The following is a 14,805-nucleotide window of genomic DNA, read 5'->3' as shown; positions in this document are numbered from 1 at the left end:
GGGGGGGGGGTGTGGGGGTGTGGGCCCGGAGCAAGAGTAGGGTCAAGGCATGTCCAAACCCTAGAAATCTCGTTCTGAGATCAGCAGGAGTAAGACCTTTGCCCCCATCCCCAAGAGGTCAAGTAGCACAGCAGACAGGTTAAACTTCCTCTCCCCTGTACAAGGTCAAGATGCCAGCACCTGAAATCCCTTCTTATGCAAGAGAGGCATCTCTAGCACCCTGGCCCCAACCAATGTTGTACATTCACTCCAATAACCCCCACCTGACACCCAAAGGTTTAAATAACCTTTGTCTCCCCCAGACCCCCAAATAAAATGAGCTATCTCACTAAAGCTCCTGATCTTAGCTGCCTGAGACCTCTTAGCCCCAGGCCGGTCCAGCCACACACACACACACCACAGGCTCTACATGTAGTAAATGGCAGGGCAGACAGTACTGGTGGGACACATCAGAGAGGGGAATGAGGCTTCAGTTACAGACTGAATTACACTGCTGCTTTTAAATCAAATGTAGGTGTAGTGCGTATGCCTGTAACACCAGCACACTAGAAGCTGAGACAGGAGGATCCCAAGGTCAAAGCCAGTCTGGGCTAGTCAGCAAGATCCCGCCTTAAATAGCCAACTACAATACAGCAAATGTGTGTAAAGTCATCAATCCATCCATCAATTTTTTTTGAGTCTTCTCTGCAAACAATTGACTAAGGGAATAAAAATATAGACACAAAGGGAGAATTATAAACTCTAGGGCTGGGGGTGTAACTCCTATTTTGTTTTAGAAGAACACTTGCCTGGCATGTACAAAGCCCTGGATTCAGTTCTCAACACTGCATAAACCAGGCATAATTCCATACACTTGTAATTCTAGCACTCAGGAGGTAGAGGCAGGAGGATCAAGAGTTCAGTGTCATGCTGGGTATATAGCAACTTCAAGGCCCTGTCTCAAAAACAACAACAACCAAACCAAACCAAACCAAACAAACCAAAAAAATAGGAAGGAAGGATGGAAGGAAGGGAGGGAGGGAGGGAGGGAGGGAGGGAGGAAGGAAGGAAGGAAGGAAGGAAGGAAGGAAGGAAGGAAGGAAGGAAGGAAGGAAGATGGATGCTGACAGATTTATCAAGGTAAAAATAGGAAGAGGTAGGCAAAGTCTCTTGGATATAGAGAAGTGTTAACAACCGAAGCTATCCACATACTCTCTGTTAGTATGCTTTTATCCTCATTCAGTTAAGAATGTCTAAGGCAAGATGCAGGGGCTGGACCTAGGCCCCTTACACATTTGGAACAGATATGCAGCTTGGTCTTCATGTGAGTCCCCTGACAATTGGAGAGGGTGTGTGTGTGTGTGTAAGGGGTGTCTCAGACTCTGTTGCCTGCTGTTGAATCCCCTTTTTCTAGATTGATGGTTGGGCCTCAGTGGGGAGAGGAGATGCTTAGTCCTGCTTTCACTTGATGTCCCAGGGTGGAATGGTACCCAAGGGGGACTTCCCCGGAGAAGGGGAGGGGGCAAAGGGCAGGGACGTGAGGGTGGGACTCAGAGAAGAGGAAAGAGAGGGGCTGTAATCAGGACATAAAATGAATAAATAAATTAATGAAAAAAGGAGTATCTCAGGCTACAGACTGGGGACAGGGGCACAGTCGCTGTGAAGAAACATTTAAGAATTAAAACAGTGAAGACCATGCACAGGAGGTGAGGGAAGCCTTGGGGGTTTTCTCAAAGTCACTTTTATCTGGAAACTATGGAAATTTTTGTTGCTCATGACCTGGGAAACCAGCTTTAAAACACAGGAAAGAATTCTGTCTTCCTACAGGACTAGAAAGAAGTGTGGCTGGGTGAATGGAAGGGCACAGAGGGTGGGCTGAGGTGCTGCAGCAGGTGGGGGCGGCCACAGCAGAGGGGACGGCCACGTCAGCTACTAGAGAGTGAAGCATGAGTACCAGGCCTAGTCACAAAGTTTCTTCTTGGGGTTAGTCAAGTTGACTGAAATGACAAACTATTGTTTTTCTAATCAAAACTGAGTTATAATAGAGGTAGAAAACAGGTAAGTATTGACTGGAATTAGGAAGATGAGATTAATTATCAGAGCAAAAGCGAGGGTGGGGGTCCTTAAAACTGGGGTGCGGCAAGAGGCTTGGCTTTAGGAAGGTTCCAGAAAGCACGGACTCATTTATATAGGTAGTTCTTATGATAGGGAAAGTAAGCCTTAAATAGGCTGCTTATGTTGTCTGCTGGAAGAAGGACTGGGCTAGAGGGACAGTTAGGAACACCACAATCTATTCTTGCAGAGGACCCGATTTCCGTGCCCAGCACCCACAGCAGACAACTCACAGCTACCCATGTGTATCTCCAGCTCCCTCCAGAAGGAGCCGCTCCCTGGTCTCTTCAGGCACCCACACACATGTGCACATGCACGCATGTACACACAGGACTAAAATAAACCTTAAAAATAAAAATCAAAACGGAAGTGTTGAGCTTTAACAGTGCCTCCACCGGTGGCTTTACTGGAGAGCTGCCCCATGTGTATCTGCAGGAAGGCAACAAGTCCGAAGTCTCGGCTGCACGTATGCAAGTTAATGCGCTCGTAACCCAAAAACCCTCAGGTCAGCTGAGACACTCCTGGACAGGGACGCTAACACAATGATAGCATCTTTCTTGGGGATATTAGGATCCAGGGGTCCCCTGATAAGACCAACAGACAAACCTCCAGACTGCAGGAGAATAAATAAATATGCAGATGGAAACTTCCAACCCCAAAGTCCCCAACAACCCCTTGGGCACACTGTCTCTACCCCCAAAAGAGCTCGCTGTCCTTTCTCATTCTCCTTAAGGCACAGCCTGCTTCTGTACAGGCCTGTCTCCTCTCTCTGTTATTCTTAAGTTGCCCCAATCAACCCTGACCTAACATAGGCAACTGTTAAATACTCCACTGCCAAGATTTTCCTGGGCAGAGATGAATACCTTGGCCCAAACACTGAGGCAAGGATTAACTTAACCTCAGGCAATGACTGAGAACATCTTTCTCTGCTGTAAACTATATTGTAAAATGCCTTTGAAATAGCAAGCACTCGTGAATACAATAACCACTTAATCAAGGCTATAACTATTGTGAGCTAATATACAATCTTCTAAAATAACAGCCCTCCTTTTTCCTTCGTCTTCCAGTCTTTCCTGAGTTGATTTGGACAAGATGAGTCAACTGGAGGCAAAAGTCTATAATCTATCTTGTAAGTACAAATGAAGAAGCTGGACCAGCAAGGCAGGAGGGCAGTGGAGAGAGGTCGAGAGCATCCATCGTGGTAACACCAGATAGTAACTAGAAGGGTGTGGCACTGCATCTGCCTACACCATCTTTACAAGCTGCCCAGTGTGGTGGTTTGAATATGCTTGGCTCAGGGAGTGGCACTTTTAGGAGGTGTGGCCTTGTTGGGGAAGAGTGTCACTGTCAGCATGGGCTTTAAGATTCTCCTCCTAGCTGTCTGGAAGTCAGTCTTTTCCTGGCTGCCTTTGGATCAAGATGTAGAACTCTCAGCTCCTCCAGTGCCATGACTGCCTGGATGCTGCCATGCTTCCTGCCATGATGATAATGGACTGAACCAGTAAACCAGTTCCAATTAAATATTGTCCTTTATAAAAGTTGCCTTGGCTGTGATGTCTCTTCACAGTAATAAAACCCACACCAAAACACTCATCCTAACTATTTTTATTTTTGGCCTTAGAACTCCTTAGCTCTATCCCTGCCCACCTCACACTTGGCCACACCAGTCTCTCCCTGTCTCATGCCACACCACCTATCTCTCTGGACCCAGGATCTAAAACGCATGTGTGATGTGGTGCTAGGGGATGGCATGACATACTGTCCTTACAGAATGGATGACAACTGTGCCTCTCCTCATTGACACAACTGAGCCTGAGGTAGGGAGTAAGTTCCTGTGGCTCGTGGCCTAGCCATCTCTCTCAGTGCAGAGGCTCTTCCGGATGCCAATGCTTTTAGCAATGGAATAAAATTTATTATCCAGGCCTACTGGGTGTAACTCATACCACAAACCACACACATTTAAAAACGTGTTAGGAAATGAAGTGAAGGTTATAACATCCACGAAACCATGCCAATATCCAATGCACAAGTCCAATCAACTTCCAAAGCTGCTAAGTGTTCACTCCTGGTCTCCAGGCAACTCTTCCCCTGCCCCTGACACCAAAGGAAAGCTTCCATATTCCAACATTTCTTAGAATGCACTCCTTGCCATCTGGCTCCTTGAGCATCATTTCCTTGGGATTCATTCACATTGATTTATCTGCCTATGGCCCCTTCCTCCTTAATGCTAAGGTCTACCCCAGGGTAGGGAAACACCACAATTGGTTCATCCTGCTGTTGACAGACTCTCAAGCTGCTTCCAGTACAGGAGTGATTATCAATATCATAAGTGATGATGTGTGACTCTCAGTGCAACACACAACAATGCTGTGATCGTGTTCAGGGCAGGGACTCTTCAGGATGCCCTTCTTACAAAGTAATATTTGAGCAGAGTTTGAAGTATGCAGGGTGGAGAACCAGGAGAGTCTGGTAGAAGAACGCTCTTGGCAGAGGGAACGGCTAACACAAAGGCCCTGGGCAAAAGTGCGCCTGCTGGGCTCAAAGGATAGTTCTCTGTGTTCCTTCTCAAAGCTGCTTGTCTGGAAGAATGGGCATCCAAGCAGAAAATTTTTGGAGAAGAAATGGCTGGAATATACCACCAAATAGCACAGGGCATTTCATCTCACTTAACAGTAACACCCATCTTGCAAGGTACGCCTTACTCTCTCCGTTGGTGAGGTACGGAAACAGGGGGTTAGGATATTTGCCTTGTCCCCAGGATTACACAACTAGGAATGGGTAGGGCCAGGCCAAGAACTGTGAAGTCAGAGGGTTTTTTGTTTGTCTGTCTGTTTGTTTTAATGGGTTCACGATGAGAGCAGTTCAAAGCATCCCTGCCCTTCCTATGTAAAAGGACTCCCATCTGACGTGGAGGGAGCCAGGCTGAAGCCGTCTCCTCCATGCTTCCTTATGATCCATACCCTTGCATGCAAGGTGGCCATCATATACACATCACTAACCAAAACCATCTGGCCCACTTTTGTTCTTGGTATAGAACACTGTCACTGGACAATGGATATTGGTACAGTCTTTCTAACACACATACACATGGGTACACATGAACACACACGCACATGTGCACAAAAGGTTGGGGGTGCTACAGGGGAGCCTAGTGGGCAGGTGCCCTTTTTCCTGTCTCTCTGGCAGAAGAGTCATCTTAATAAGTTTATTTAATTAAAAAGAAGAGAGGAAGCCCATGATGATCTTGAGTATTTAACATAAACTAAAAGACCAAAGTGAAGCCAGCTACCAAAACTGCACTGGCAGCTTTCACACCAGAATAAGACAGGGACAGCTTGCAAGGCTGCTAGGACTCCGGGAACTGCTAGTGACCCAAAAAGCACACAGTAGGTGCTGATAAAGGATAGGCACCATGGAGCCCCCTGGCACACACAGCACCAACATGTGCACAGTGAGAGCCTGCTCCCGGGATTTGTCTCAACTCTCCTCCCTTTGCCAGGGGGCCCAGGTAGCCTACCCCTCCTACAACTAGTTCCCATTTTCTCAGACTTTGCCATGGTGGTGCACACCTTGAATCCCAGTATTTATGAGGCAAAGGTGGGTACTGTGGAATGCCTCTGTGGGAGGGAGCCTCTCTTCTGGTGAGGTGGATCAGCTAATGCTACTTGCTGCTCATCCGAGCAGAGCCTGTTAACTGGCTTCACTCGATGCTATGCTGTCTTTAACTCTAGGCATCTGCTTAGAGCAGTGGTGATGATAAGGAAGATGCTTGGTGGGGCTCCTGGTTCCTCTTTTGGTGTGAAGGAATGGAAATTCCTCAGCTCTGGGCCACAGTGGCTCTCACACTGTAACTCCGCCCTCAGCCCCGCCTCCCTGGCCCCTGTTCTGCTGGACTCTGGTCTTCACTTGTGCAGGTTCTGGGACTAGGAAGGCTTGTCTACTTCCAATTCTCTGCAGTCAGAGACAAGAACATTTATCTGCAGCTGACCTTGCAGACGTCTGTCCTGGTTTGAAGCTTGTCATTTAAAAGTTCCTTCTCGTCACAGAAGTGGTCCTTGGAAAAATCTCTCCAGGATGAATCTAAGAGCCCAGGCTGTCTTTATGACCCTTTTAATGTCACGATGGTAGATTTCTGAAGCTGCCTGGTTCCTCTCTTTATTCTGCTCGGCTGCTCGGGTTTTTTAAGGGTGAGTCTCAGCCGTTCGGAAGAAAATGTCATTTCATACTAAGTCGGTCTTCCCTGGAGCTGTTCCAACTGCTTCAGAAGCATCCTTCTGGGCCTCCAAACAGGCAGGTGGTAATTATTACTCTTTCTGGAAAGAGGTGGAGCTGAGAATCTCACCTATACTGAACTGCTTCTTAAGTGTCTGTGGGAGATCAAAGAAAAGACCCTGAAAACATGAGATGGGACAGGTGTGGTTAAAAAAAAAACAAGACTGAAAATAAAGCCCCCCCGAAAAGGTGAGTTCTCCCAGTCAGCACATAGGTTGTGCCCCCATGGTTGACAGCATCCATACCATGCTTGATGAGTGCTGACTTAGACTCAAAGAAGATTTTTCTCTGTTTTTATCTTTGCTGGGAAGAAAGACCAACAGTCCCCATTCCACCTTGCTTTAAGTTTCCAAGCTACCAGGGCCATGTTGCATAAGTTCACAGGTCCTAACAACTCCAACAGACCACCTGTGTGATGGGCAGCACTTTGCAAGCCCTTCAACTTCAGTTCTCCTCTGTGCTAGTCATGTAAGGCAGGCTGCTGTCCCAGCAGGGAAACCAGCCCTCACCATCTCTGACTACTTTACCCTACATTATTTTTTCTCTCAGGTTCTGTCCCTCCAAATGCCACCAAGAAGCCTCCTTGGGTGTCAACAGTAGAAAGCACCATGAGTTTGGACTGTAAGGCCTCATGCTAATTCCCAGCTCCGTCCCTCACCAGCTAAGGCCCCAGGAATCACTTAGTTTATGCACCCCATGTTCCGCAACTGGTAGGACAAACTCTTCTGCAGTGCAGCCACCAGAAGCCAAGGACGTAGAGGATCGTTCTGGTCCAGCTTGCCACACAGTGGATGCTCACCGTGCCTCACCCTCTGAGACTTCCACTCTGCACAGAGTCTGACAGCAACTGGACTCAGTGATTTTTTTTTTTTCAAGTACTGCAAATGGCAAAGCCACGATATAAGCAATGTTCTAGACACAACACCTTGGTCCTGCCCTGCTCGAGTCCCCTTCCTGCTTTTACAGAAAATAGAAGATGAGGAGAAGAGCTGTTTTGAGTTGGCAATGCAACTGCCTGAACGAGGAACTGCAGGTGCCCTTTCTTTATTAGCAGAACACCCTCCAGAGTGACCGAGAAAGCGCTCTGAACCTCCACAGAGAGATTTCAGCTCTGTACACTATCAGGGCCTGCATTATATGATCTAGACATCTGGTGTGAACCTGACTCAACTCATGGGGTTGGTATAAGGATTATATGAGTTAAGGAGTGGGAAGGCATCTGGCTGGTTTTAGTCTAGCTGAGAAAGTCCAGAGAGATTCAGAGAGTGCAAGCGCCTTCTTATCTCTGTCCAACATCCCCACCTGAGCCTAGCCCCAATTAAGCCATCGCCTCAGCACCAAGAATTTTATATTTTGTTTTGTTTTTGTTTCCTTGAGACAGAAATTCTCTTCTGAGCCTTGGCTGTCCTCAAACTCACAAGATCTACCTGCTCCAGCTCCCAAGGACTGAGATTAAAGGCAAGCACCACCACTGACTAGCTGCCACCAGATTTTTTAATTTTATATTTTCATACACTAATGGTCTTCCACACCCCCAGCTCCTCCAATAACCAGCAACGCCCACCTTCCCCATACATGTGCAGGTCTCCTCAGGTTTCTCTGGGGTTACACTAAACACACAGCTGCTGTACCGCTCTCCTCTGCCCTCTGGATCACTCTCTTTGCCTCCTGCTCTTTTCCAGCTACTTTAGTCTCTTGTTCTCAAGGACGATTATTGGTACTTACAAGTGAGACATTAAAGCTGACCGACCACTCTGCACTGAGGGGCTCAGAGTTCGGGGAGCACAGTGACTTTTCCCTAGGGAATCCCACCACGTCAACATCTAGAGAGCTTTACCCTGGGTCATGCAAAGACCCTTTCCCTTCTTTTTGAACCACCCACTATGCATGAATGTCTGCCACAATCATGAAAGAAGTAGGAACCAAGAAACAGCATTCGGCCTGCCACTGTTTGGGACAGGGACAGAGAGTCACCAGACTTTATCAGAATGCCAGGGTGTCTCAAATTCATTCAAGTTAAAACAAACCAGTAAACAAGCAAACAAACAAACAAAAACTAAGGATAATGACAACTCTTTGTTTGTAAGGAAGTATTTTCAAGTGAAGACGAGTAGAGAGAGGAACAGCCTTAAATGATCCTGCTCTCTGCCCTCCCTGTAATGAACTAATACAAGACATTCCCTGTTCCCCACCCACAGACACAGCCCCACAGACCAACCACCATCACCCCCAAGACAAGCAGTTTCTTCACTTGTCATGAGCTGAGAGGAAAAATGAAAACACTTTGTTGCCTGTGACCTCCTCAGAGAGCATGACTGAGTCCTGACCTGGCCTTCTGTAGCCTTTAGGAGAAACTGGGGCAGAAAAACAGGAAGGAGATGCTAGGGAGCTCTCCAGGGCCCATTCCATGTGAGGAAACAACCGCCCACTGGGGCAGGGTCAAAAACAGCCCTCTCGACTGCCTGTGTCTTCAGAATCCCATGCCCACCGCAGGGAAAGGCATGGAACTGCCCGGCACAAAAAAAAAAATGTCTGATACACACACACACACACACACACACACGCCTAGGCCCCCATCCCCACCCCCCACTCCTGTGCTACCAAGTAATCCACTCCATTTCTATCCGCCCACAAAGTTTTTCATTCAGTCCTGAAGATCTTTAAACAGCCATGGTGACATCTGTGTATAGGTTTTTTTGTATATATGTTAACTTGCTTCATAAGTCTGAATTATATTCACTAGATATTATCAATCTGGATACCTGCTGTCATATAATAGTTTGAGTGAGAATGGCCCCCATAGACTCATATTTGAATGCGTGGTCCCAGTTGGAGTGGGCTCTGAAGTTTCAAAAGCATATACCATTCTAATTAGCGCTCTCTCGCGCTCGCTCGCTCGCTCTCTCTCTCTCTCTCTCTCTCTCTCTCTCTCTCTCTCTCTCCCATTGCTCCAGCATCATGCCTGCCTGCCTGCTCTCCTGTTTCTCACCATGATGGTCATGAGGTCATGAACTCTAAACCTCTGCAACTGTGAGCCAGCCCACAATGAACTCTTTCTTTTATGAGTTGCTTTGATCATGGAGTCTCTTCACAGCAACAGAAAAGTGCTAGACATCACTACAACACACTAGTCTACAGTTTTAAAGCTACTAGGAACTAAAGTCAGGGATCCTTAATTCTGCACCCATTCTATCCTGCACCTTACAGTTTAAAATGCCAAGTTAAATTTAGATCGTATTAAGGGGAAAAATTACAACTGTAAACTTTGTTTCAAATTTACCCACTGTGAATATATACTAAGTGTAATTATTTTAGGTTCCACAGGAGCCAGAGAACAAGCCACCCTGACCAGCTGATGGGCTGTCTTTCCAGCAGCAGCAGCATGGCAGGCATTGCACACAGTGTAGCTGCACACACAGTGGGCACTGACCAGGTTTTTGAAGAGTGCCGTCAACTCCTTGGTGAACACAGAGAACTTCAGAAACGCGCTTCCTAAGTCTGGGTCATCTCTGCATACACAGTTGCCACCGAACTTCTCCAGAGCCTGGGTGTACTGTTCCTCGTTCTCCACGTGTGCTGCAAGAGCAAGCGGAGGGACTGTTAATGTACCTACCAAGCAGTCGGTCCTGGACCACTCTAGGTCTTTCTCTGTTGCAAATAAGACTACACACAATGCCCGGAATGAAACATGGAGAACACCCTCAGAATAAACAGTGAGGAACAGTCAGGTTGCAGGAGTAGAAATACAATTACTATTCCAAAATGAAACCATTGTGCCCAAAGAAGCAGCTAGTGATATAAAAGTAACCTATCAGGCTCCCTACAGGACAACAGAAACTCTCGGAGATATCCCATTACCCCAAGGTTTCCCAGACTCCTCCTCAGCCCGACCACCACACTAGCCATTGGTCTAAGACAGGGTCCCAGCTCTCTCTTAGAAATGTAGCAAAAGATGCCAACTCTAAAGCATAGGACATCCAGTCAGAGATCCACGCCACTGTCACCTCCTTACACAGGGACTATGGTGCTCTCTGAAGCCTTGGCTGGGCAACAAGAGCCAGTTTGGTCCTCATCATCTGTGCTCTGGATCTCTTCTGCCCAGAACCTCCCACCCCAGCTCCTACTCTTCTCGATCCACTTATCTGTTCCCTGAAACTCTAAAGACTTGTCCTAATTCCTGGGTGCTTGGGTCTCCACCTCCCCCCTCCTTCCATTGACATGCCACACTGAAACTGTCAAGTAAGTCTGTTCTCATCCACTGAAAGTTCTTAGGTGAGGGACCAGGCTGTCCCCGACCACATCATGAACATATGGCCACAGAAAGAGCAAACTCTGACATTTATCTTACCATCAGACTCAAGATAATACACTAAAGAGGAAGAAACCTAGGGTCTCTAAGCTCAGAGGCTCTACCAGTCCAGAACATCAAGATTATACACAGAAGGAAATGTGGCTTGGTAGCATACTCCAGGTCCTGGGTCAGATCTCCAACATCACACAAACCAGGCACGATGGCACATGCCTGCAATCCCATCACTTAGGAGGTATGGGCAGGACAATCAGTTCAAGGTCATCCTTGGTTACATAGCAAGTCTGGACTACATGGGAAGATATCCAAACAAATAAAAAGATCAATAAAGTCAAACACAGGTGTTTACCAACTGAAAAAGCCAGACTCCCCACTCGGATCTCTGATTCAAAGTGAGGGTAAGGAGCACAGCAATTCCAGTAAGTTAACATGATGGAATCAAATTCCCTCTGTGCTAGGACAGGCATTTCAAATGAAACCAGCCAGTCTGTAATAGAACTACCACTCCCATGGGTCTTGCTTCCTAGACTTTTGTCTCAATTAGAAACTAAACACAACCAGTTTCCAGGCAAGGCAGGGCAGGCAAGTGCATGGCGCAATGAGTGTAGACCTTGCAGGCAGAGATGTCCACAGGCTATGGCTGTCTCATCAAGGAATGATCCTGAAGGCTCCTCTGCAGTCGCCTTCCTCAGGAACAGAACCATTGCTCATTAGCTCCAATGCCTGGTAACAATGGGACTAAGCCTTTTAAGGTCAGTCCTAAACCCTGAGCCAATCCTATGACCTATGAATGGCCTGTTTACCCACTGCCAGGGAGGCGCCATGTCCTTGACCTCAATTGGCACCTGGTATTTGTGGGGATGCTAATGTGGATTTAGCAAACAGCGGAGAAAATTAAATTTCGATGCCTCAGTCTTTTTATTTTGAGAAGCATTCCAGGGCTGGGATGTCCTCGGTGGCAGTGCTTATTTAGCATGAACAAAGCCCTGAGGATCATTTGGCAGCCCTGGGGTGGGAAGTTTCCAGAAAGAGGCTCAGGAATTCTAGATGAATACACATGCACTCACACACACACACACACACACACACACACACACACGTACACACATGGATGCGCATGTCGGCATCACAAGAGAAGCCCTCAGAAGATCTGGGCTCCATTTCTATGGCTGCCAGGGGCGTTTGTGTGGCTGGCAGGTAAGAGTAATCCTCACTAACCTACTCTATCAGTTCTGTCAGTGACAGAGGCCTGCTGGCCTCTGATGTCAGAATATAGTAATAGTCAGTATAGGGTAAGGACACACACAGTGCACACAACCAACACCACAAACAGCAGTAACTATGACACCAGACGTCTATATGGAGTCCCAGGCAACAAAGCCGCAGAGTGGTACTGCTGGGCTTCAGCCCCGAATGTGTCTGATTCCCCAGTCTGCCCCTCCCTTCTCTGACACACTGGCATTTCATATCTAAAAATAGCTTACCTTGGGCCAGCAAGACAGCTCAGTGGGGAAAAGTACCTTCTATGCAAACTGGGCAGACAGGGTTCAATTCCCAGATCCCATGTAAAGGGGGAAAGATAAAACAGATTCCAAAAAGCCATCCTCTGATCTATGTATGTGTGCTGTGGCATGCATGTGCTCACATACAATAGTAAATTACACTTTAAAAATCAAAACTAGTTTGCCTTGCTAAAACCGAAAGTACTCATATTTTAGATTCTTAAATTCCATTTCACAGTTAGATCACTAATCCCCATTTCTATGTATACGTCTAACATATGTGGTGAACTGTGAAGAATAGGCCTTCTGCACCAAACACTATTAAAGACAAACAAACAAACAAAAAACTATTTCCAAGTTAAAACATAGGCAAGACCCAATGAGGTTTTAGCCCAGAGCTGATGGCCACAGCATGTAGCTGGTGCTGGCCATGTGCAATGTGAGTGTGTGTGTGTGTGTGTGTGTGTGTGTGTGTAAGGGAACTTCCTTCAAGGTTCAAATGAGTCGAAGCACCTCACTCTAGCCTGTATGCTCTTCATCTTTGTGTCTTCCTAGGGTGCCCAGGATAGTGCCCACTGTGAGAACAGCCAGTTCACCTAGAAGCAGGGTAACTGATTGCTCCAGATCAGCCCCAAGTTGGAAATTTTCCTACCAAGACCTGAGAGCAATCTGAGAGCCTTTATCCTTCTTTTGCCAAAAAAACAAACCTTAAAATAGGAACCTAAAATAAATAGCCTGGGAATAAAGTTTCTGGAAAGATCCCAAAACACATCTATCAGCTTTTATTTACAGAACTGAAAGCTGTTTTACGGACACTCGCTCTATCACATCTTCTGCTCCAGTTTGTGGGATCCCAAGACAAGAATATCTCCTCTGGGAGCCTCGGGGAGATGGGAATCTGAGCGGCAGGACCCACCCTAGGATGAGACCCCATCTCTTTGGAGTTCCCTCTGCACATGTTTCTGTCCCCTACACCTCAGGCACGAGATCCAATCTATTCAAGAGATGGATGAACTAGGGTGCACTCACCTAAGAACCTATCCTCTAAGCAGCAGCAGACAAGAAGGTTAGAGGCGAGGGTTAAGTTTTATCTTATGCTTTTTGGCTTACCTGATTTTGTCATTTTAAAAGTGTATATCAAGGAGGAGATCCAAAGAATGTGATTTAAGAAAAAAATTATTGGATCTAAAAAGGCAAAATACCTTTTTATTTTATTATTTTATTTGCTCCTCTTTAATTTTAAAAAAGATTTATTTATTTATTTATTTATTTATTTATTTATTTATTTAATGTATATGGCTACACTGTAGCTGTACAGATGGTTGTAAGCCATCATGTGGTTGCTGGGAATTGAACTCAGGACCTCTGCTCGCTCTGGCCCCGCTTGCTCTGGCCCTGTGTGCTCTGGTCCAAAGATGGATTTATTATTATATGTAAGTACACTGTAGCTGTCTTCAGACACAAACCAGAAGAGGGCATCAGATCTCATTACGGATGGTTGTGTGCCACCATGTGGTTGCCAGGATTTTGAACTCAGGACCTTCGGAAGAGTACTCCCCAGCCCCCTTGCTCCTCTTTAATGAGACACGTACACATAAAGCTGTCGAGTCAAAGTGGCACAGAACACTAAGGGTACAAGCCACCGGCACAGAGCAATAAAACATGGCAGGGGGGCTCGTCACAGCCAGGTAACCTCCAATGACCAACATGGTCTTAACTACCTCTGTCTCCAATTCAGATATTCCATTCATTACTTTCAGCCCAGCAGCTGGAGTATGGCAGGACCTCAGAGTGACACCAAGGACAAGTATGTTCCTAGGAGCAGGTATAAATGCCTAGGGAGAGAGATATCAGTGTCCTTGCTGATCACTGTTCTATGCCAGGCACCAAGGAAACATTTGGACAATGGTTCCAAGGGTGGATATGAATCACCAACGGGAAACAAGAAGGCGTGAAGCTCTGTGAGCCCTGGAGAGTCCTATGTATTCGATGGCTGTTAACATCTCTTTCAAAGTTCCTGCCTGCTTCCAGCTCTCAACTCTGAAACCAAAACCGGTCAGGACATGTCTCCTGTCCAACCATATCCCTGTCCTGTTCTAAGGGTGCTGATAGAGGACCTGTCCTAGCCCTCTCTTTACAGACAGCAAGCCAGGCAAGGGAAGACAGCAATTGCATCAAGTTATACAGCAAGTCTGCAGAGCCAGAGCAGACCCCAGGCTTCCTGACTCTCAGCCCAGTGTTCTTCCTCCACACCAGGAACTGCTGGTATATCTGCTCTACTTGCAACCCTCCCTTCTGCTCTAAGATAAAACAAAGGCCACACCCTTCCAGTCAAGCCAACAGCTCGAAATGCCATCATCGATGAAGAGAACCAGGTGGGCAGATCCTGCACCAGCGTGGCCCCAACTTCTGTGTCACCCCTAGGGCTGCTCCACACAAGACCACAGACACGTGAACTCTGATGGAGAAGCATCCACCGAGGTGGCACATTTGAGCCACCTGGACAGCTAGTGAAGGGAACAATCGAGGAGACATTCATTCTCCACGACAGCAGCACTGTGACACACTCCCTAGATGACATGATTAATATTCAAATGCTCACCACATGTTACATGAAGATATTCCAAAGGT

The 14,805-nt window shown here is 46.9% G+C and overlaps 1 protein-coding gene across 5 annotated transcripts in view; it reads right to left on the bottom strand.

Moving 5' to 3' along the window:
* The window catches only part of Asap2 (ArfGAP with SH3 domain, ankyrin repeat and PH domain 2), a 157,380-nt gene that overhangs the window by 71,985 nt on the left and 70,590 nt on the right, over positions 1 to 14,805 (bottom strand). For all 5 annotated transcript variants that reach the window (XM_029484885.1, XM_029484887.1, XM_021178724.2 and 2 more), the window contains exon 3: positions 9,794 to 9,939. In XM_029484885.1, coding sequence (XP_029340745.1) covers positions 9,794 to 9,939 — 146 coding nt within the window. The remainder of the gene's footprint in view (positions 1 to 9,793; positions 9,940 to 14,805) is intronic.

This window comes from Mus caroli, chromosome 12 (genome assembly GCF_900094665.2).
Source record: "Mus caroli chromosome 12, CAROLI_EIJ_v1.1, whole genome shotgun sequence".
NCBI classification, from domain to species: domain Eukaryota; kingdom Metazoa; phylum Chordata; class Mammalia; order Rodentia; family Muridae; genus Mus; species Mus caroli.
Note: the sequence above shows the minus strand (reverse complement) of the source record. Positions and strands in the feature narration are given on the sequence as shown.